Below are 22,663 nucleotides of genomic sequence, written 5' to 3'. Positions count from 1 at the left end.
ACATGCCCTGTAAAAGCTCCAGTACAAAAATGATGTACTGCCACTACCACCACCCCAACAAATCAACCATTTTTAAAGACTATTTCTTATGACGAAGAAGGAATTGAATTCTTGTTTTAAGAAAATTGTCTCATAAGAGTGAGTTTTTGTCAAATTTGTAACTCTGTATGTCATACTTACCTGCTTCCATTAGGTTTGTCATTTTAAGTTTTGAATTTTGCTTTCCATTGAATACTTGGGAAAATTTACCAAAACTACTGCTCTGAACACACCCCCTCCTCCCCCCAGGAGTCACTTTCGCTCACAAATCTGTTTCAAAAAACTTCCCTAGGCAAGTTTCCACCAGCACACGAGTTATAAAGTTAGAGTTCCCATAATCACCGGTTATTCAGATGCACGTCAGCTCCTTTTCCATCCGTGGTGGCCAGCTACCTTTCTTGACGCGTGCTCCAGAAGACAGAAACACAAAGTTAGGTCAGCATCTTGACTTCCCTGCTTCACCCAGGTGGGCAGAACCATGCTCTGACAGGAAGCATCTAGTAGATTTAGAAGGTAACTGCTGAGATCATCCAGGCCATAAACATCACAGAACATTTAAATCAAGTTTTACTGACAAAAATTTTATTTTACACTCTAATAAATGAATATAGTGTACATGTCACATAGATGATACATATGTACTACAAGAACATATTTATTTGTTTGCAACAAGTTTGAGAAAATAAAACATCTTCAGTTCTTCATTTCAATATCTGACTTACTTTTTTTTATAATACAAATAACATTTGAGGAGTGGTATGGGAACAAACAACTGCCGTAATTTGAACCTGGGAAGTTTCTGACCGAACAAAAGGAAAATGACACTTACAGTGAGGCTAGCTAAGCATTCAGCAGGCCACCTAAAGAGGCTGCACAATCTCCATCCCTAGAGGTTTTCAAGATCCAACTATTTGAAGCCCTAAACCCTGTTCTGAATTTGGCAGTGACCCTGCTCGTAGCAAGAGGATGGACTGGAGACCTCTCCCAAGGCCCCTCCCAACATGAACGCTTCTGCAGCTCATGCTTCAAACAAGCACCAGCCAAACTCAAACAGATCAATGAACCCTTCCCTCTTCCCATCTCCCAACAAAATCGTATACCAGAAAATGCAATACTCATCGTTAAGGATCATCTTTATAATGGTCTAGCATGACTGAAATCAAAGAAACAACCGCCAATAAAGTGTACAGAAAACTGCCAACACCATATATTAAAGGCAGCTAGAAGGTGGAGAGGAAGCAGGGAAGTCCAGCACATCTCTACTCTGTCTTGGCGACCATTCCTGTCCAGCTTGAGACTTTTCTATTGTTAAGACTTAAATGTAAAGCAAATGAAACTATATGGAAGGACTCAATGTACCGAATTTCTTGATTTCTTTTAATTTCCATATGAACAGAAGATTTCTATCAAACAAAAGGTGTTAAGGCCTCCACGCATCATTAAGGCAGTTGTAGAAGAACAAATTCAACATTTAGATGACATCGAATATACTGACAACAAACAATAAACATAAAACACTTAAAAAAGAATTTACTTCGTGCCAACTGGCAACTGATCCTCTAAAAGAAATTATTCTAGTGCAAATTCACTACCTGACTGACATCCAGCTCTCTTATCCTACAGTCAAAAAATCCTGACTTCTTAATTTCATGGAAAATTCATAATAAACCTTTTGCCTTCAATCTCAACAGATGTAGAAGGATAAAATAACCAGGAGCAATCGAAGGTCAGACACTGTGATCACCAGTGCATTTCTGCAAACACAGTCTTCTAAGTCTGAAAGCCTGTAAAAACTGGAAGTCAAACAGTACACACAGACAGAAAACAATGCAGAAAACAAGCTACCTCATTTGCAGCTGGCTCAATTTTATGCCCACTATCCTGCAGTGTAACATAGTGTACCCTCGGTTAGGCAATTTGCAAAAGGCACCAAATGAGAGAAATCAGTTGTAGGGGTGGGACAGTAACAAAGGAGCAGCACACCAAACACTAAACCCGGCCAGGGAAGCTCTTAACGCACGTTCTTACTTGAAGCAAAGGTACAAGAGTTGTAACCAAGTTGTTTTAACACAAGAAAATAACTGCTAGCTGTACATGCAGAAAAAGAACAAGAAAAGTTACATAAGGTAAATAACCAAAGAAATGAAGGACAAGAACTGTAGCTGAAGGGGTAGAAAACTAAATTGTAGCCCAAATTCAAGAACTTTTGAAGTACTTGGAGGAATAGGATCTACTCCAGCTCTGAAGTCCTAAAATAAGATCAAACTTGTGGAACTGAAGTACCTTAAAAACACAAAACAAGCAGTAATTTGGTGGAGTTCCTTCTTCAGCACATGAAACAGCTAAAGCCCAAAGACAGTAGTTTATTCCTGTCAATTTTGGTACTTTGAAGGGAGGAAAAGAAGTCAAAACTGACACAGAGGTTAGAACAGTGAAGATAAAAGGAAGTACATGGGCAGTGAAGAGGGGTGGAATCTGGCATTACTAACTGAGACATCTGATAGGCAGGCATGTCAGAGGGAGAGAGAGGTTGTGGCCCTGGAAAATAGAGAGGCAAGTAAAATTGTCGGGGATGTTAGAAAAAGTCTAGAGGGAGTTGGGAATAAAAATTCGATCTTTGCATCAACAGGTCTAAGACTGCGCCTGGACACTCAAGAAATCAACCGGAGATGGAAGCAGGGGAGAACCAAACTGGGGAAGGGAGCACTGGATCTTTGGGGCACTAAAACAAATACTTGAAAACAAAAATGGAGAAGGATGTTCAGGTATGTAAAATGAGGGGCTGCTAAATGGGAAATAAAGGGCAAAATGTTAAAACAGAGAACCAGTTAAGATGATTGGTGCTACCCACTTCAGGACAGGGGGAAAATTGGTCGCTAGTGAAGGCAATGAGAGGTGTGAGAACAGGAAATGAGGAGGATTTAAAAAGGAGAAGTCATTCATGAAAGGAGTGAGAAATGCACCAAATACACAGACAGAAAAGGGGTAGAGCTCATACAGGTAAGAGACAGAGGGGTCTGGTTCAGAAACAGATTCTGAGAAAGCAGAACAATTTCAAAGAAAATAGATCTTGTCACGTAAAAAACAGGGTTTGAAGATACATTTTGTGTCAGAAGTGGATGGAGAACTAAAATGAAAAGCAAACCTGGAAGCAAGCTCAACAAGAAAGAAAAAAATATTGAATAAACGTGGTTACAAAGTCCATCTGGAAGGAGAATTAAAACAAGTAAAGCAGAGATGAGTCCAAAGCTTTGTTGTGCTGCCATTTTTCAAAGACATTCAGAAAGGCAGAATTGGAAATTAAGAAATTACAAGACAAGATGTCTGGGGAGAGGAACAGAGACAGAGCAGCGTGAGAAGCGACCAAAGAAACCACATATAGAGAAGCAGACAGAGATGAAAATAAAGACCAGTGAGTCAAAGGAGGTAAGGCCAATGAAGGAAGGAGGCAGCTGAGAAGAGTAAAGGAGTCAGAAAGGTTAATAGACTGGGGATCCCAAAAGGAGTGAGTGACAGGGTAGAGGAGAGAGAAAGACAGATATGCTGAAAGAGAGCAGGTAGTGATCAGAGAAAGGGAATTTTAAAATGAGAGATAATAAAGCAAACAGTACTTAGTAAAGACAAGGTCATGGGAATGATTGAGGCAGTGAGAAAGCCTGTCTAAAACCAGAAATCAAAGGTGGAGGCTGGAAAAACAGCACGAAGAACAATGGAGTTAAGTACTTATCAGAAGAAAAAAACTGCGTCTCCCTATGGCGAAGAATAAAATTTGAGAAGACCGGAATAGGCAGAGTTTAGCAAAGTCACAAAAAAAAAAATTAAAAAGAACAGCCACTAGGAAAAGTAGTCACAGAAGACTTCAAATCAGGAAGAAGGTAGATGAACACCAGGAAAGATGAAGCAGAGGCAAGGGAAGACATGAACAGTAGTGAATATGACAATCAAGGTAAAAAAAGAGCAAGGCTCAGGGAAGGGAGTAAAATTTGAAAAAGAAGCTTAAAAATCCCTATTGAATCATGCTCAGAAATATAAGAAGCACATCACTGGGCATGTCTAGCATTAAGTGATCTTGGCAGAAAATTTAACTATTCACCCAGACCAAACCAGAGATGAGAAATCCCGAAGTCCAGCACTGGCACTGGCTACTAGATGATGGGGGGATATGGCAGAAATTTCAGACTGTTATAAGAGTATTAAAAATACTGGGACAGCAGTGATTTAAAACTACTGCTCAGCACCTTTACTTCCTGATTAAATTAGCGCTCCACAAAGCAGGAGCTGAAGGCCTTCGCTGACTCTCCCTCACATCCACCTCCTGTTCCTAGACCCACAAGTATCTGACGCACCATTTGCCACTGGCATTCCCATTCTGCCACGAAGATTCTCATCTCACTGTACGGCAGCCAACACAGAGACCGGGTGGACGGTGAGTTGAAAAACGAACACCACTGCAATTCTGGGTCCCATTCAGAGCTATCTGAGAACCACTGGCATGAGAAGTCCTTTTCCTTTTCCAAGACTGTCAAGAATTTCACCCTTTATGGCTTTCTTAATCCTGAGCATGAATAAAACACCAGCCTGCTCAGACACATCTAATACCGTATTTCATCTTCCTGTGTATTGGCATGGTTTTAAAGTTTTTGCTCATTACAGAAAGAGCACCTACTTCTACTGCCTGCTTATACAACTAGTAGCTGGATCATTAAAATGTAACAGAAGAAGGGGAAAAATACATTAGTCTGTGCTACCAAAACAGTGACATACAAAGTATAAAAAGTGCGCTGAGCATATCATTTCTATGTACCCTACTGGTTCCAATGTATTCATTATGAGTACACAAGGTTCACTCAAAATTACTGGAACTCTACAAAGAACACTATCTATAAACAAGAGCTCACAGGACTGGCGTCATAAATAGGAGCTCTTCTCTATTTTTATGATTTTTAGGTTTTTAAATATTGTTTGAGTGTAATTTTAGATTTAAATTTTAGATAAAAGCACTCTTGAGTTAATTGCGAATATACCTGATGTAGTATTTTTAGATACAATTGCTGACAAATGGTATGAAAATCATTTTTTGAATGTACTTTCTATCATTACAGTCAAGAACACTCACCTATAATTCAATACTGGATACAGTAAATTGTCCACAAGATAGGTACATCTACTGTAACATATATATCTGTAATAAGAAAAGTTTGAAAAATATCATAGAAGAACTATTATTTTTACATTATAGTTGCTCTCTATAGTTTTATTTCTATTAGGCTATTGCACAGAAGGAAGCTTTAAAGACAGAAGACATATTTTAATGCAATGTCATTCAAAACACAAAGTTCAGTCGTGAAGCACACTAATACTGTAGTACTACCGAAATAATAGGGGAAGCTACTCAGACATTTTGGATAGAAACCTAACACGTTCATTTTGAAGAAAATAACCATGTAATGCCAGAGCTTAAAATAAATAGTGCCAGATATCGCCATCAACGACATACAAAAAAATACAATGGTGTTTTATAAAGGAAAACACTTTATAAAATGTATAGCACACATGGAAGTGTTACAAGAGACATCAGCATTTTCCTATGTTACTAGGTGCTTTACCTGGGGGAGAGGTTCTATGATCCCCAGTAATACAAGTTCCACTAACCCACACAGGCTTCTCAAATAGCAAGTCTGGTACCCAAGTCATCTGTACCATTCATTTTACAGATTTTAAAATAGAAACAACTACTTCTTTTACTCAGAAAACGATTTCATTAGCAACACTAGAAAAAAATATACACTCAAGTACACACATTTGCTAACTCATGATTTCTTTAGTCAGTGCATCCTTTCAGACAAGGGGAAAAAATGTTACTGGTTACTTTCAGGAAAAGAGGAAATACTTTATGCATAATATTAGGTGCAAATAGCCCGATTGTGTATGTTTTTTTACAGTGATTTTTGAACATTCTAGTCCACTTCAGTAAAGATCAATTTGAGTACTTGTGCGTATTAAAAACTAATCCTGGCAGTCAAGCAAGTCTTGTGCTGCCTTTTCCAATACAAACCATTTCACTCTATGACACCTGGTCAAGAATACATACATCATTTTTTAAAATTCAACAACCAGAAAATAAAGGAAAACAAATATAGAGGCTGTTAGATACAATCCAAGGTTTCTCAAATGCTTCCTCACTACAAATTGTTCCACTGGAGCCCTACAACATTAAATCAGGTATACATGGCAGCTAGAAGGAAAACTAAGGATTTTTCCTACAAAAACTGGAGATAAAAATAAAAATTGTGTATTAAAATAAGCTGAGGATCTGACACATACTATTTAATAACTAATGCATTTTGCCACACAGAATTCCCATAGTATTTATAATTTAAAAAAAAAAAAAATAATACAACTGACCTAACTCAAAATTCATGTACGTTCTCCATAGCTGGATTCCTTGAGCATTACAACAGATAAAAAAATTAAAGTTGCACAGTGAAAAAAAAATTCCAAGTGTGCAGGGAACTGGCTGCATACAGAAGCAATGTGTGAATGTACATACTGCTGATCTTCTCTAAACTGACTTCTTTTTACCTATAAAAGGAAAAGGTTTAACTGACTGTAACAGCTGCTTAGCAATCTCACTGGTAATAATTTTGTTTTTACAGTTTTATATATTCTCAAAAAATGTCAGTCTTGAAACTCAAGAAATGTCAGTCCATTCTCCATTTTTATCACATTTAGAAAGAAGACACCCTTTTCCCCTTAACAATATAAACATTAAACATACCCAGCAATGTATTAAGGTTTACCCAAAATACTGCGAATCTCCTTTTCAATAATAAAATACTTGTAAGACATTTTGCATAAATACTTATTTCCCAAATGAAAATGGTGACTTTCTCTTAAACATAAAAGCTAAAATTTACTTTTGCTAGATATAAAACTGCTTCTCAGGATTCAATATACAAAATCAGATCTTCATGAAGAATACATTTTGTGTTATAGTACACAACTATATCTTTTCCCAAAGCTTTCAGTATTTAAGAAGCATCTTTCAATTTAAATACAGTAATGTAAGGTCATTCAAATAATTTTAAATACAAAAAATCTACAAACTGTGACAGATACATAAATAGTCAGGAAGATGCAACTTAAAAGATCACATCTTTTAATCAGATCTTGTCATATATGCTAGCCTCAAAAGAATGCTATTTGCTACAAGAAGCATCTGCATGGTTTTAAGACTTAACTATGCAGACTCGTATTGCCCCAGGGCAGTGCTGCACAAGGCTATTGAAAACGATCAAATTGCAGAATCAACACCTTAAATTTTCCCATAAAACCTCCAACAAATGTTTTACGTGCATTACGACAGAATAACAAAACGAAAAAGGTTGTTACAAAAATTTCAGTGTAAGGCTTTTTCCAATAACCATTTTCCCATCACATTTGGCAAGCACAGAACTAATCATGTCGACCGTCTACTCTTAAGCTGAGAACTATGAACTACAACTCAGTATAAAATACAATAACCTTCTATAATAATTATATCCTTTTTAGAACAAAGATTAATATAAACTTAACTGTGCTGATTCATACTTTCTATAAATTACTAAAAAGGTGAGAGATTCAGACATTTTGCTTTTAGATAATAAGCCTAATATCTGTATCCTGTGCAAAAGTGCAACTGTGTTTTAGAACTGAGGCCCAACTGAATGCAATTTTGTTAGTAAAGAAAATATACTTGAACTCACTCAACATGGAACAAAGTGGTTCTTGGTATCTTTTAAAGTTATGCTTTACATATTTAAACCTCTTAAAACTGCAAATTGGTTAAAAATACAAAACAAAACAAACAGAAAATGAAAAAGCTTGTATATAAATTGGTTTACAAAGCACAACAGTAAGCTTCAAATAATTACATTTCTGTAACACAAACAAAGATGTGGGATGATCTATTTAAAATACTTGAATATTTCTGCTCTTCATGAACTGATGTCTGTTCAGCTGCTCGCAGTGTGTGCATGCATACGTTTCGCTACATCGTAGACATAGGTTATGTCTGGTCGCTTCTCTGGATCCGGGTTGATGCACATATTAACTAATTGTCGCAACTAGGAGAGGAAAATAACATGTAAGAAAGCCAACAAACCTGCCAAGTAGTATTTGTGCATTCTCAAATTCAAATGAATAATACTGACAACATTCAGCCAAACATAGCAATTCTGCATAAACACGCACTCAGTGCTCTCTCTCAACATACACCGTGCACAGCTTTATGCAAGCATATATATACGTAACATACTCCCATGATTTTGACTTTTATATTGTTATCCAAAAAAAAATGGTAAGTAGAAAGACTGATGGGCAGATGTAAGTTCTAATCCTTTAAACATACAACTTCGAACATTCAGGTAGTCCAACTTAGAGGTGATTTAATGCAAATTCCTGTTAAACCCACTGAGGACTGCTTCCTAGAAAAACTCCCCCTTCTACTTAGGAAATCTCTGAACTTAAAACTGGAAGCTGGGAAAGTATTTGGGGGAAATAATGCTTCATGTCCGCCACATGCTCCACTCATCCACGGCAGGAGACATGATAATAGAATAAATAACCTTTAGTCTATGCTCTGGTATTTATTCATAAGGTTAAGTCATTATTTTTTTCTTCATAGAAAGAAACACCTAATTAACAAGTTTATTGACAGAAGCCTCTATCTGGGAATGAACAAGTCCCTGTGACTAGGAAACACAGTGTTTCCACAAGCACCATCGTTCACTGGGCCTTTTGTAGTGCACACAGTCAGTGCATATGGTCATTGTCTTCACGGGTGGCCAGCTGCAGGTTGATTGTCCTCCCCTGACACACTGCAGGGGACATTAGGAGCTCGCACTGCCTGGATAAGCTTCCGATGGGGAATCTATTTTAAAGTGTACACATCTCCTAAGCTTTTTGCAACATGCAATATACCAGTTCCATGATGACGTGAAAATGCTTCCCAATCCTTGCAAGAGCAGCTCACCAAACGCAAGGAGCTATTTCTTTGTGCTTTGCCAAGTACTCCTGCATCTCTATGACAATATATCAAATTTGGTTTGGTCCCCACCCCAGGACTCAGGTACGATTACTGAAAAAAACTGTAACTCCTGCAACTAATACGGAGTGACCTCATCACCGTGATTATTCAAAGACAACAGAGACTGCATATTCCAATCTGCCAGAATTCCCTTCTCGCTTTGAATAAAAAAATAAAAATAATAAAAAATGCACACAAGAAGAAATTTTTAATTATAATTGCACTCCCTTATTTTCCTCAGATGAATTTCAATGCACTAGAATTGGAAGTCCAGAAGGAAATTTTCCCCATTTACCTTGCAGAAACATCGCGATTTGTATATGTTGGACAGGTTTGTCACATTTAACAATATAAAAGCCATATCACTACAACATTCCATTTTTTCAGCGAGAAGAGCTTTATATTTAAAAATGAGATCATTAACTCTAAAGATAGCGATCAGATTGCTGATCTGACCAGCAATCAAAGAGAGAAACATATTAAATCAAAGTCACGTGCAACAGACCTGCTATTTGAGTATCAAATACGTTGAGTATATTTGGACTAATGGAATTTTAAAAGCTATCATACTGCTTCTGGCAGTCACTAAATAAAAATCCCATACCACTGACAGGAAAAACTATTAGCCTGTAATGACTCCCAATCATTTGGAGGACAGAATGGTGGCAATCATGCACTACTGTAATAAATAACAATTGCCAACAGGTAAAATAAATACACAAAGCAAAATAATCTCCTGTAGGAGCAGCAGCTGGGACACTGTAACTAACAGGCACAGCATATGAGCAGAGAAGCACTTTGCTGTGCAACAGCTCATAGAGCCTGCACAGCAAGCAGGAAAGACTGAAGTATATCCAAAAACCCCAGTCCTGAAATTAGAATCAAATAAGTAAACGTTTTGTAAGGACAATACAAATGGAATTTATCTGGGGAATACAACATCAGATCTTGTACATACACACATATCTCTATCTGCGAAGAGTTCCATCTGTTCAGTACAACTGCACACAGATTTAAAGCCTTAGTAAAAGACCTTGAAGGATGGACACCTATAAAGTATCATTAGAGGGGAAACACTATTCTTCTTCTTTTTTCCAGTTGTATTTCAGTATACATTGTAGGCTGAACAACAGAAGTAGATCTTCCAAGAAATCTACCCGTGCAAAGCATGAGAAGCCACATCTACCCCTAACAGCCTACTTCATGTCCTTTCAGTTCTGGCCCGTGGGCAATTCTGATTTTGTTTTCTAAACTAAGTTTTTCCATCAGTTCAAATTTAAATTATTTGTTAAGTCAATAAACAGGATGCCCTCCTTCAGAGATACTTCTGTTACAGTATGTTGTAATTCAAAGCTTCAGTGATGGCCATGAAGATTCACTGCTTGGAAGGATGCCTCAGCCAAACGGCACCGTTCTATCAGGTAAGGCCTTCAGGCCCCATTAATCCTTCCAGGTACACTTGCAAAAAACATTCATCCACGCGGTATCTTGGCTATTTGCAACTTCTTTATTTTACTCTAACCAAAACCACGCTTATGTAGCTATTATTGTCTAAATGAGATAAAGGATTTGCAAGAATATGTTAATAATAAGGGACAGTCTCTGAACCAGTTTATTTAGAAATTCTCTTCCCAACATAGAAGAAGTGGAACTTCAATCCGGAGTGCTGAACCTTCGCTGTTATTGCAATAAAATGCACCACACATAGAACTCTTTTGGCTGCAAGTCTTAATACTTCAACGTTGATCACTGCTAACACTGCTGAATCTTTCTCCCTCCCCAGATCAGAATCCCAGTTGTAAAGAAGAGAGCTGAGCTGGTTGTGGGTGGCAAGCTGCACAGTGACAGGGCAGATCCTTGAGCAATTTCATGGTTCTTGAGCTCCAGTCTTGCTATTTAACAGCAAACCTCTGAGACAAGGTGAAGTGATTTTACTATGCAGAATGAAAACAGGTACACACAAAGACTCTCTGTCGGGACTGAGAATGGGACCATGCTGGCTGCTAATACTTGGGTATAGCACTACTTCCTTACCTCCTACAGGAACATCTATTCCAAGAAACCTGAGATCTACTTGTCAGCCCCTCTAGTATTAATAAAATTTTTGATGAAGCAGAAGAGTCTGACAGTACCACGGGCAGAGGCACTGGGATTCTCAGGTCAGACTATCATTAGAGACAAAGTAATTTTTTTATTATTATTTTTACTATCTGGCCCAGACTGGCCAACAGGCAGAACAGACTTCTGACTGAGCTGGAGGGACCTCCTGTTGCATCCCCAAGCTGCAAACTACTTTGGCTGCTTATTGTTCTTAACCTCCTCTGTGCACTTAGCGCAGTGACTGTCTTTAGCCTGGAGCTTAGCCTGCCACTGGAGCAGTGGGAAACACTTTCTTCAACTTTAGCAGGTTTTTCAGCTATGAAATAAATAATTATCACTCAAATCAGGTGGAGGGGTTGCAGGGAAGACTACGAACTGTGACAGGCAAGTATTTGGCATTATTAGCCACCTGAAAAAGAGAAGTTGTCATATAGGAAATTCTGGATAAAAAAACAGATAAACAAAAAAGCCACCCTTACTCCGAACAGGAGACCTTGCTGAAGCCCTTTCACAGCACTGAAAGAAATGCTAGCAACTCACACTGCAATTCGAGACCTGCTGGCACAACCAGCCCTCATATCTAGGGAGGAGAGTGGCTACAGACTTTTGAGGAAATGCACCTCACAGAGAAGATGGAGAGACTTCATCCATTACAAAAGCCACCTGACGCTAATATCGGCTGACAGGATTTTAAGACTATTGACTGGGGGTGGCAATGGAGCCCCAGCTTTCAACTCCCTAAAGCAAAACAGTTTTCAGTAAATATTGAGTAGTCACTTTGAACACCAGGGTTTCTTAAAGAATATTAAAAAAAAAAAAAAAAAAAAGAAAAAAGAGAGGTACCTGAAGTTGTTAAACATTTGAAAACCTTGGCCTGTGACTCCACTGGTGAACCAAGTTTGCAAACACACATTTGAGACTATTAGGACTTCTGATCAAACTTTTTCTAAAAAAAGTTATCCATCTGTTAATCTCGAGGTAGATCTTTCTGTCATATTGTTCTCTGATGACGCCAATGTGATAAGTTACTAAAGTCTTATAGGGATTTTTGCATCTTAAAACTCATTAAAATTTACTTATAACAATTTCTCTAAGAAGCACTTGCCTTGTACTTAGTAATCAAAGTATTTAACACTCCTGTATCATAGGATATAAGATTATTACTTCAGAGAATTCTTCATTATAGAATATAAAGTGACTTTTAGTGTCCAGTGACCCCCGAGCTTTACTGTTTTTTTGTGTTGTTTGTTTGTTTTGTTTTTTTACAGTTCAAGCCAGCACAGTGTTTTGCCAAAAAAAGCTGGAAAAAAAAAATCAAGAAAAAAAGGTGTATCTTGGTGCAATGACTAATGAACACAGGTATTTTTTCATGTGTCTTATAGAAGATGCAAGCTTTCACATTGGAAGAAAAAGTGCTTGCACTGCAGCCTCTATAGTTCAGTTGATTACTTCTTTTAAGAAACTACTTCCATACCTATTACAGCTCTGATTCTCTCACTATATTTTAAAATAACTAATGTGTATTTTATAACTGGTTTACCCAAAGTGCATGTATGTTTTCAAATGAGGACAAATGTAACATGTGCTTTGCATCAGTTTTCAATGCTAGCAACTGTACAGAGGTAAGTGAAAGGTGGAACCTCTTTCCCTACCCCAACTCTAAGACCTTCTATCTGGGCCAGACTTTGATATCTGCCCCTTGGCTGGGAATCCGCATATCCAACTTCACACTTAGCTGCAGCGAAGTAGCCCTGCAGGCAGGCCAACTTCAACGAACCACTAGTGGTATCATCATTAAAATCCTGCTGAAGGTCACCATGGAAACCGCCTGCTGAGGCTTCACTGCTGCACTCGGCATCTCCTAATCAGCTACCATGTGAAATGCAAATTCAGACAGTCTGAAAATTAGTCAAGAAGAATAGAGGATGAGGATGCAGATATGTGAAATATTCATGCGCTTCATGGAAAAAGGAAGACAGCATGAATGACACAACAAAGAACGGCCCCTGACATTCTTGCTATCATTTTGCATTATTGTTCACACCCTACTGTATTTCTAGGCCTCCAGTTCTCGAGTTGGTTATAAGAACTGCCATATTTATAGGCTACAATAAATAATAATTAAAAATGGCCAAGGAAAATGACTAATTGGTAAACCCACAAAGAGGTGTATTGCATAAATTACACAATAGATCAGCATTTCATCCTTTGTAAAGTCACTGAATTAGCTTTTCAAGTCCAGTTTTTGTTTCATAAAAGAGGAAAAATTGTCACTGTAAATACAACAAAACAAAACACTGGGCAGTAATCTTTTATTAATAGTCCAATCACTGTCTTAGATTGCAAAAAAATAGAGCTTGAGAATTACAAACCCTACTCCATAAATGAAATTGCACAATACTGTTTATTAAAAGTATTTCAGCAATGGCATTTATTTGTGTTTTTTAAGTAATCTTTAATTCATGTAAGCTGAATTCAATTACAATTGGTTACTAGTATGTGCTCTTTGGTTTACAGCTTCTATCACATTGCCCTGTGGTTTGTTTTTTTTCGGCTTTTTTTTTTTCCAATGTGGGAAAGTATTTCAAAACTAGCATCTCAGAACATTAACGGGCAAACATTTGTATTTTTTCATCCTGTTACTCTAAGAAAAAAATATTTAGTTTCTTTTGATTTTATAGCTTAAAAAACAAGTATCCCCCTTAAATGCATCGACAGTAAGGAATTGCTAGATATCAACTTCAAACATACACTGCTGTGAAAGGCATATATTGTTCGAATTCAACTACTATGTCTTGCTATATTTCTCTGAAATTTACTATTAGGGTCCACTCTTTCATGCAAAAGAACTGCCATTCAATTAGGGCTCAGTAGTTGTATAATGTAGGTAAATGGGAACTAAACAATTAATTTTTACTAGTGAGCTACATTACATCTACTTTAATGCAAGCCTCTAGAGAAACAAGGCTAGTGCACTAATTTATTGTGCTACATAAACTCACGAAGCTGTGCTTTTAGAAAAGCATAATACCTACGTAAGACTCAATCCCATTATGACATGTAGTGCCTATCATTGTGTATTCTGGGAAAGCTTTTTGTCATACTTGCAAGGAAGCTCCATGAAATTAAGAAGCTAACAGGATGAGGTTTCCATCATTAATCCCCCAAAATTTTAAATCATATCAGAGAAATGTTTTGACAGAAACATTTGAGCAAGTTCAATGAGCAAACACTTGCGGGCATAATCTGCAAATAACATAAAAGCACACAAAGTTCATTTACTTCTCTGGAAGCGTGCCAGCACTGAAATGAGGATCAAGCACTGAAATGAGGATCAAGCCCACGAAAAGGAAAATTACTTACTTCCTCTGAATAGTGATCTGAAGGGAGAGGTGGATAGTCACACTGTTCTATCTTCTTGCACAGGGAGTACAAGTTCATTTTATCACCATAGAAGGGACTCTGCAGTGCAGCCATCTGTTTAAGGAAAACATACAGTTTGCTTTTGTGTTTTTAAGTACACCTGTTTTGCTATAAAACATGTAATACTAGCAAATCAGAAGTGATTTTTAATGACTTTTGATTCCCTGCTTGGTAGCGTCACAGTGCTAAAAGCAGAAGTTTCAGGACTATTAGTGTAACCAGTTTGCATACTTATTTTATGCTGTACCTGTCACAATCCTTACATTGCTAGATTTGAATTGTACACCGTAACAATTTCATGAAAAATCTAGTAGTTTCAGCTACTGTTGTGAGCGAGAAGGGTCCATGCACCACAGAGGGGGAGAACAAAAAAATCCCCCAATATAATTTTCCTCTGAAGACCTTTTGGAAGAAAGAATATCATTTATTTGAAAACATCATCTGATCTAATGCAATACTGTGTAGTGAAAATGCTGGATAACAGTAGCAGATTTTGTAACCTCCTATAGCCATTAACACTACACTTTGATGCAGTAGTGTGAGGTTTTTCCTTTTTTTTTTTTTTTTTTTTTTTAATCAAGTAAGGTAAAGGTAACATCATCTAGATTTAAACAAGTCTTAAACCAAAAATCTCGTAATTCAGTATGTTATTCAACAGGATTTCAAAAATTAATACTGCATCCCAAAGCATCATCAGAAGTGGCATCCATAAACTATAATTTACAATTATAATAAAAGAATATAGGAATAGCTGTTGGAGAACACTTAAACGATCAGCTTATACATGGCATTAGATAAACCTAGGTTTTATTTCCTGACTGTGTTAAAACTTAAGGTGGAAATAAATGCAATGGTTAGCAGAATTACAAGTCTTAAAATTCATTTAAAATCTCTCCATTCCGTTCAAAGCTTTCCAAGTCTTTGAACCGCAGCAGCACGAATGCTGCTTTGAGTGCAGCGCTGCCCCAAAGTCAGTCACCCTTTTCTACATGTGCTAATAAGTTTGATTTTGGAAGGACAATGTGTACATTCCCCAGACAGGCAGAGTGTGTGTGAAACACGCTAGTCCATGCTGTGCTACTCAGTGAGCTTCAGCAGGGACAGGACAAGCTGAAAATGGCTCTCATCTGTCTTCTGGTCTTCCAGATATCAGCTTAACTCTTTCGTGCCTAAGCAGCAACATCACCAGGAAAAATGTATGAAAAAATGACGAAAGTTCTTTTACATTTACTTTGTATATTCTAAAAATTCTCTCCGTTTAGTACTTTTTTGTATTAACTTCAAGTAAGAATAAATCATTTTAAAGCTCCCCAAACAAATACAATACTACAGTTCTGTCCTGCACTCCCACCCAAAATCTCTAACTGTATTACCAAAACGTTGTTAATTTTTGGATTTATATGATATTGGCTCTTACCTTAAAAAGAATATTAAAAATGCAAGCTAAAGACCAAAAAAAAAAAAAAAAAGAAAGAGGAAGAAAGAAAAGAGAAATCAACTGCAGAGTCTGTATGCATGCAGGAATTCTAAATAAATGCATAGATACTCATTTTCATACTCTAGGTGTTCATTAAGAAGTATTTTTGTTTGAATGCTGCAGAGTGTTAAAAAAAAAATCTGAATGTCCCCTAAGGAGTTAAAACAGGAATACTATATTTTCATGCATCTCCTGCTTTGACAGATGAAAAATGTCAACTGTCCTGTTTTTATTTTCAAGCTTTTGCACTATTCATCTGGTTCATTAGTGCATCTCGCTGCTGCCCCTGACAGCTGCTCGCCCTCTCCTCCCAGCAGCTGAATTTTTCAGGCTAATTTGATCCTCCACACTGAGACGATCGCTAGAATGATTGACTTGCTCCCTGACCTCCAGGGTCTGACTTTCCTGATTAGTATTCTGGGGGTGTCTGAGGGACGAAAGCCCACTGTCTGTCTTCAGGGCTGGTGGCAGCTCTCTCTCTCTCTTTTTTTTTTTCCTTTTTCTTTTTTTTTTTTTTTTTTGAACTGTAAGCCACCAACCTACAACCCTGTAAGGATGCAATTGCTACGCTGAACAATAAAAGGAAATGTGTAAAACCTACTTTTCCATGTAAAGGTCCATGTAGCAAAAGCACAGCATCTTGATTTTAATTAGTAAAGTCTACTTTGTTGCATATCAATTAAAACTCCAGTGGTAGTTTTTTTGAGGTTTCAGAAATACCTGGGGCTCTAAAATACTGACTAAAATACAGTTTTAAAAATCTTAGTGGATCCATAGTTAGGACTGAATAATATGCTGTTATATAGGTTAGAAATATTTTTTTTAATATACATTATAGCAAATTAGTCTAAAATTAAAACATAACTGAAAAGAGTTTAGCGGCAATTAAGCATTTATTGAGAAGTGATAAACATGCCACAGCTTTTCTCTAATGAAGCTGGAGAGAATCCAGAGCACATAGCAAAATGAAATCAATATAATAAGGCATGTTAAAATGCAGGCAGTAGACATAACGTGCATCACAAAAAAAGATACCCTGTACAAAACTGCACTGATAATAAAAACACTGTGCATTAGTCCATGCATGACTGAAGAACCTTAAGCAACCTCTTTCAAATAAAAGAAAAATTAGGAAAATGTAAAGCATACAATTTGAGTTTACTATACTTAAATTTTAAAATTAACTCAGTGATAAACAACGGCAAAAAATATTCAGTATATTGTAGAATCAACTAAATAGGATAAATGCACCTCTAAAAAAAATAAAAAAATAAAAATTAAAATTTTTAATTTTAAAATTTTAAAAAGCTGAAGACACTCCCATATACCATACCTATACAACACATACCAACAGTAAGAATCCTAACTGCTTCTTTCTTATAATAAAGAAAAAACACCACTGCAACTTAAATACCATCCTGATAAAACTTCTAAAAATAAAGAGAAAGACTAAGACATTTAGCTATTTTTAAATTATTTTCCAGATCAAAAAAGAATTAATATTCACATTGATTTTTAATATACTCTGTTCAGGAGCAAAGCTGAAAAAAAAATCTTCAGAAAATAGCCAGTGATTTCTATCCAGAAATTTTATTTTATAAATTATAAAAGAAAAAAGTAACCTTATAACATTTATTTTGTGATAATTAGTTTTTCGAGGTTTTTGTTTGTTTCCAGATGAAAAATTCTCAAGAAAAACAATGAGAGAAAAAAGGAGTAATAATGAAAAATCCTTATCCACCTTTACACTATCTTTAGGCTTCTACTTGTGTAAGTGTGTAAAGTGGAACAATAAAATTGATGGCAGTTGCCATGGTCAGTTCTAAGGAATCCTAATACAGAGTTTTAAATTTCCATTCCAGATTAAAACTTGCAAACACTTGCTCAGGTATCAAACTTCACTCCTGTGAGTTATCCCAAAGTTTTATAAGCAACAATATCTGTTAACTCTTCAGGACTTCAATATAGCTATTTGTCCTGTTAATATTTACAACAACATGTTACTGATATAAAATAAACTAATACTACTGGAAACAATTCACTTTGTAGTAACATAAAACTTTAACAGGATGACAATGTTCTCCACAAAATCCTAAAACAACAGAGGTACCAATTCTGCTGAAAGCGTTAAGTTCTGCTGCCTCACCGAAAAAAAAAAAAAACTCAGAAAAGTGAGTTAGATATATAAAAGTTTTAATCTGAAGCTTGACTAGAAAGATTTTGCTGCCTGTGCTCTGGTGGAAAAAACCTTTCCCAGCATCCTTCCACACAAGCATTTAGCCTTTTGATCACCAAATGATATGCAAAGAACTTTGAAGATGCAGCTGCCTTAGAAGCCTACCTGTTCTTCACACCTTCCTTTACCTCTATTTGAATTTGCTCTGAATATTTATTTTCTCAGTATATAACATCATGTATAATTATGCAAGTGTCACCTACCAATCTCAATTGTATTAATATAGAAATTAACCAATATTCTCAGTTTAACCAGCTGGGGGAAAAGTAGAAAACATACCTTTTCTGCAAAGTAGAAGAGATCAACAGTTAACGCAAGTAAGAAGTGATAAGTACACAGTAGCCTTTTTCAATTTATTGTTTTACTTAGGTTTTAAATAATTTTAAAGAAATTAAGCTTGTAAAGTATATTTTAATAAAGTATACTTTAATAATATAATTATACTGCAGTTTTCAGAAGCATTAGTTGCATACTCAAGCCAGTCCTACTATTATTCAAAGTATTTATTACCAAGCTCATATAATTAGCACAGGCCATTTAAAGTCTCTAGAATGATTTTTACATCTGCTTATCATTACTCATTTCTTAATCCTTTAGTTATGCCCAATCTTCAACAAATTGTTATAAAATCTTTGTAGCAAACCCAGTGACAGGAAAGTCTTGAGTAACAACACACAAATCAAGTACTTCATATGCTGAAGCTATGTAAGAATTCCCGTTGCTAATATAAAGACGTACATAATAGCTGAAAAGTAGCTTTTCCACAATGCAACATGTTTTTCTAAACAGCAAAAAACATAGAAATAGATCCTAAAACAGTACTTAATGTACTGGGGGTAGGGGGAAACAGCGTTACTGGGTTCACTCTATCAATATTACCTCATACAGCAGACAGCCTAGAGACCAGATGTCAGATTTGAAGTTGTAACCATTTTCGTGTATTCTCTCTGGAGACATATAATAAGGTGTACCAACTGCAATAAATACACAAGTATTTTTGAATGAAAATTTGTTATACAACAGTGAATAGTTTTCTTGTCTGAAAAACAGTTTTCTTCATCTTCCATAGTTTTCATTTTACTACACATGTAATTTCAATTCATACTTACGACTCTTCAGTTTGATAGAAATACAAATGAATTTGATAAACATTTCATCCAAGGCAGCTTTATTTTCACTACTGATATCCAAACGATTAGAATCGTTCAGTTGCAGAATACTTACAATTTTTGTTTTTAATGAAGGTCAAAAAAATTCCAGAGTAGTGATTTTCTTCTAAAAAGATCCACCCTACACATATCTGCCTGCCCCACTCCCTTCCATCCATACTGTTATCACTGACTGGAAATAATAGCTGTTAGAATTTTTCCTCCATGGGTTTTGATTTTTTATTTTTTTTTAAATGAGTTGCCTGTCCTTCCTTTTGACAGTATATAAATCACAAAAGGCTGCTTTTGAAACTACTAAGCACAGTTTAGTTTGAATATCTGAACCTGAGCCTGAAATCCAGGATCTTTAGCTTCCCAGAGAGGAAGGCTGGAAAGCCTGGGAGGCCAGCAGAAGCCCAGGTTCCTTGGAGCGACTTGGCCATCTGCTGCAGAACCAGGCCCTACCAGGGCTTTTCAGCTCCTGAATCTGGGACTGGCCTGGCATAATCCTGCCTCAGAGCTGCAGGCTCTGGAGACGTCTGCTCTTGAAAAGCAGCATTTACTTGGGCTGTCCCAGAGCAAATTTACATGAGATACTCTGGGACAGCTCTCCTCCTGATTTTAATCAGGCCCTACCCATCTGTGTCACAAGTTACTTGAACAAGGTAAGTGCAGAGAAATATTCTGGCTCAAAAAAATAAATAAAAATAAATTTAAAAATATATAAAAAATAACGTGAGTGGCAATTTTTGTGCACCATCTCTGAACATTGTGCCTATATACCCCCCAAATGACTGCCTAACAGAAAAAAGGATCAGAGATCTACACAGGATTTAATTTGTGTGTAATATTTTCCTAAGCACTGAATCCTGATGAAGCAATCCAAATGAGTGCAGTCAACTCAATACAAGCTGACCTTATTTCCACACTAACCATCTTGCAACACAGCCAGAGATTAATATCAACACTCTTACTGCACAGCTACAGAAATGGTGACTGCAAACCTCAGTTTTACTTAACACAAATCACAGGGATCTTGTACCACTTCCACTTTTCTGAATTAGCCCCATCTATTCAAAACTGATCGCTGTGTGAATGAGATATAATGAACCTGTAATTCCAAATCTGAGTAGTCAGACTAACAGTTTTCAGAGTTATTGTAATCTAACCATTTCCAAAAGTTCAGAGTTTTGTCTTGACAATGTGCTCTCTCTTGTAAAGGCCGGCATCTCAAAGTGTACCACACTTTCTCAGGGGAAAATGGAGCAGGAAAGACAAAAAACAAATAAGAAGTACTTTCCTACTTCAGAGGCCCAGCTCAGACCGGGAAACGCGCTGCCATCTTCTCACAGGCCAGGCCGCTGCTGCTGGTAACCCGCAGCTCCCACCAACAGCCCTCTTGGCCACCAGCACAAACAGAGGCTGAGAAGCGACTCATAGGCAGAAACATAGGGACAGAGATCCTGTCTGTCACGGGGACAGACGCTGCATCCTGCGGTGGGCTTGGCCCCATAAACTTTAGGGGGAGAGCAGTGCGTGTCAAGGCCCCTGCCCCAGAGGCCTGGGTAGCGAGGCCGGGCGGCACAGCTGGCGGCTGAGACTGCAGAAAATCAAGAGCTTGAAACAAGAAAGAGTGGGGAAAGGCAATTCAGACAAGAGGATCACTGCAAAAACCATTCGCTCTCATGAGATGATCGTGCTCACTCGCACAGAGAAATGGTCAAGAGAGATGGTCTTCTCCCCACGAAAGAACAGGGGCACCGATGGTGGGACTGCAACACCAGAACAGCTCCAGAGCGTCCAGAAGCAAAACAAAACATCTCTGCTAGGCCGGTATAACAACAACAGGACTTTAATAGACATTTAATGACAACTACCTTGCAACTGGAAGCTGTAATTAAAAAGCTTGGCTTGATACAGCCTTCATAGTTTTATTATTCTTACTGTACTTCCTCCTTGAAAACCTGTTTTTCCTCCCCCACAGACTCTGTGAGTTTGGGCACCTTTGAAAACTTTCAGCTGTGTTTTGCATCTACCAATGCAGGGATTTAGTACGTTCAGACGCTTTGCTGGCAGGACTCATCTACTAAAACAGCAAGGCAACAGTAACCTGGTTCTGAACTGGTTACAGAAGCAGTGCCTGTGCTGTGCTGAGACGTCAGGCAAGGAACTGGCAGTGAGTAATGTGCCAGAAAGAGGCTTCACACAATCCACAGGGGGCAGCTGAAAACACGGAGGTTTGAAGGTTCATAGCTTACCAAAAGCAAAGGTAATTTTAACCAGTAGCTCTGGGAAGCCTGCTGATACATTAGGGGTCTGATATGACTGTGAAAGATTGATGATAGTGAAAAGGAAGAACAAATGCTATCATTTTACAGCGTTTAGCCTAGTGTAACACCTTAACTGCAACACAACCTGAAGCCCCCAATGACCAACAAGTGAAAGGAATAGAAATTACAGTTATGTACTCATTGAAATCACAAAAACAACCTGAAGATCTAGACATCATTACTACTTGTAAACTGTTTTCAAGAGAACATGACACAAGATTGATTAATCCGAAGGCACTGCCCCTGTTCTAAAGAAATGCAGTCACAGTACATACACAGCAGTGCGCTGCTGGCAACCAACTGCTAGATTTGATTATATGCTATGTTTCCTTCCTGAATCACGATTTTTTTGTGGTAAGTGAAATACAGCATCCCAACACAGTAAAGAGATGCAACTTTCTTTACTCATCTGAAGAAACAGAATTAATACAAGACAAAGAGGTAACACATTAAGGGGCCTATGCTGCTAAGAACAAAATCTGTAACTTCACTACTCTGTTTACTGCTTTTCTGCATCTCAAGTAACCTGCAGGTTTTAAAGGTAATCTCTTTGAAAATGGCCTGTGTCAGTCAGATAAACTGCTTTCACAGAACCTGCTGCTGCTCTGGAGCTCTCTCCCTCTAAAGATGCTGCAGATCTAGAAAATGTTGTTTCCTCATACAAGCTTTCTGTTACTGGGAAAGGGAACAGTCATAATGGAACCAGTGGTTATGAGGAGGGAAGCTGGATCTGAGGGATCAGAGGCAAAGAAACTACTACGAAAAAGGGAGCGATGACAAACAGTCCATCTTACTACCTGCATAAATGCCTAACTCACACTGCAGCTGAGTTAGAGGAGAGCG

The 22,663-nt window shown here is 37.4% G+C and overlaps 1 protein-coding gene across 2 annotated transcripts in view; it reads right to left on the bottom strand.

The window, feature by feature from the left end:
- Positions 1-599: 599 nt before the first annotated feature.
- NEK7 (NIMA related kinase 7) overlaps positions 600-22,663 on the bottom strand; it is a 66,480-nt gene continuing 44,416 nt past the window's right edge. For both annotated transcript variants that reach the window (XM_068689700.1, XM_068689699.1), the window contains 3 exons: positions 19,222-19,316; positions 14,570-14,683; positions 600-8,144 (listed from right to left, as the gene is read on the bottom strand). In XM_068689700.1, the coding sequence (XP_068545801.1) occupies positions 8,034-8,144; positions 14,570-14,683; positions 19,222-19,316 (320 nt within the window). In that variant the 3' untranslated portion in view covers positions 600-8,033. The remainder of the gene's footprint in view (positions 8,145-14,569; positions 14,684-19,221; positions 19,317-22,663) is intronic.

This window comes from Anas acuta, chromosome 8 (assembly GCF_963932015.1).
Source record: "Anas acuta chromosome 8, bAnaAcu1.1, whole genome shotgun sequence".
Lineage (NCBI taxonomy): Eukaryota > Metazoa > Chordata > Aves > Anseriformes > Anatidae > Anas > Anas acuta.
The sequence above is the reverse complement of the archived record's forward strand: the minus strand, read 5'-3'. Positions and strand labels throughout refer to the sequence as shown.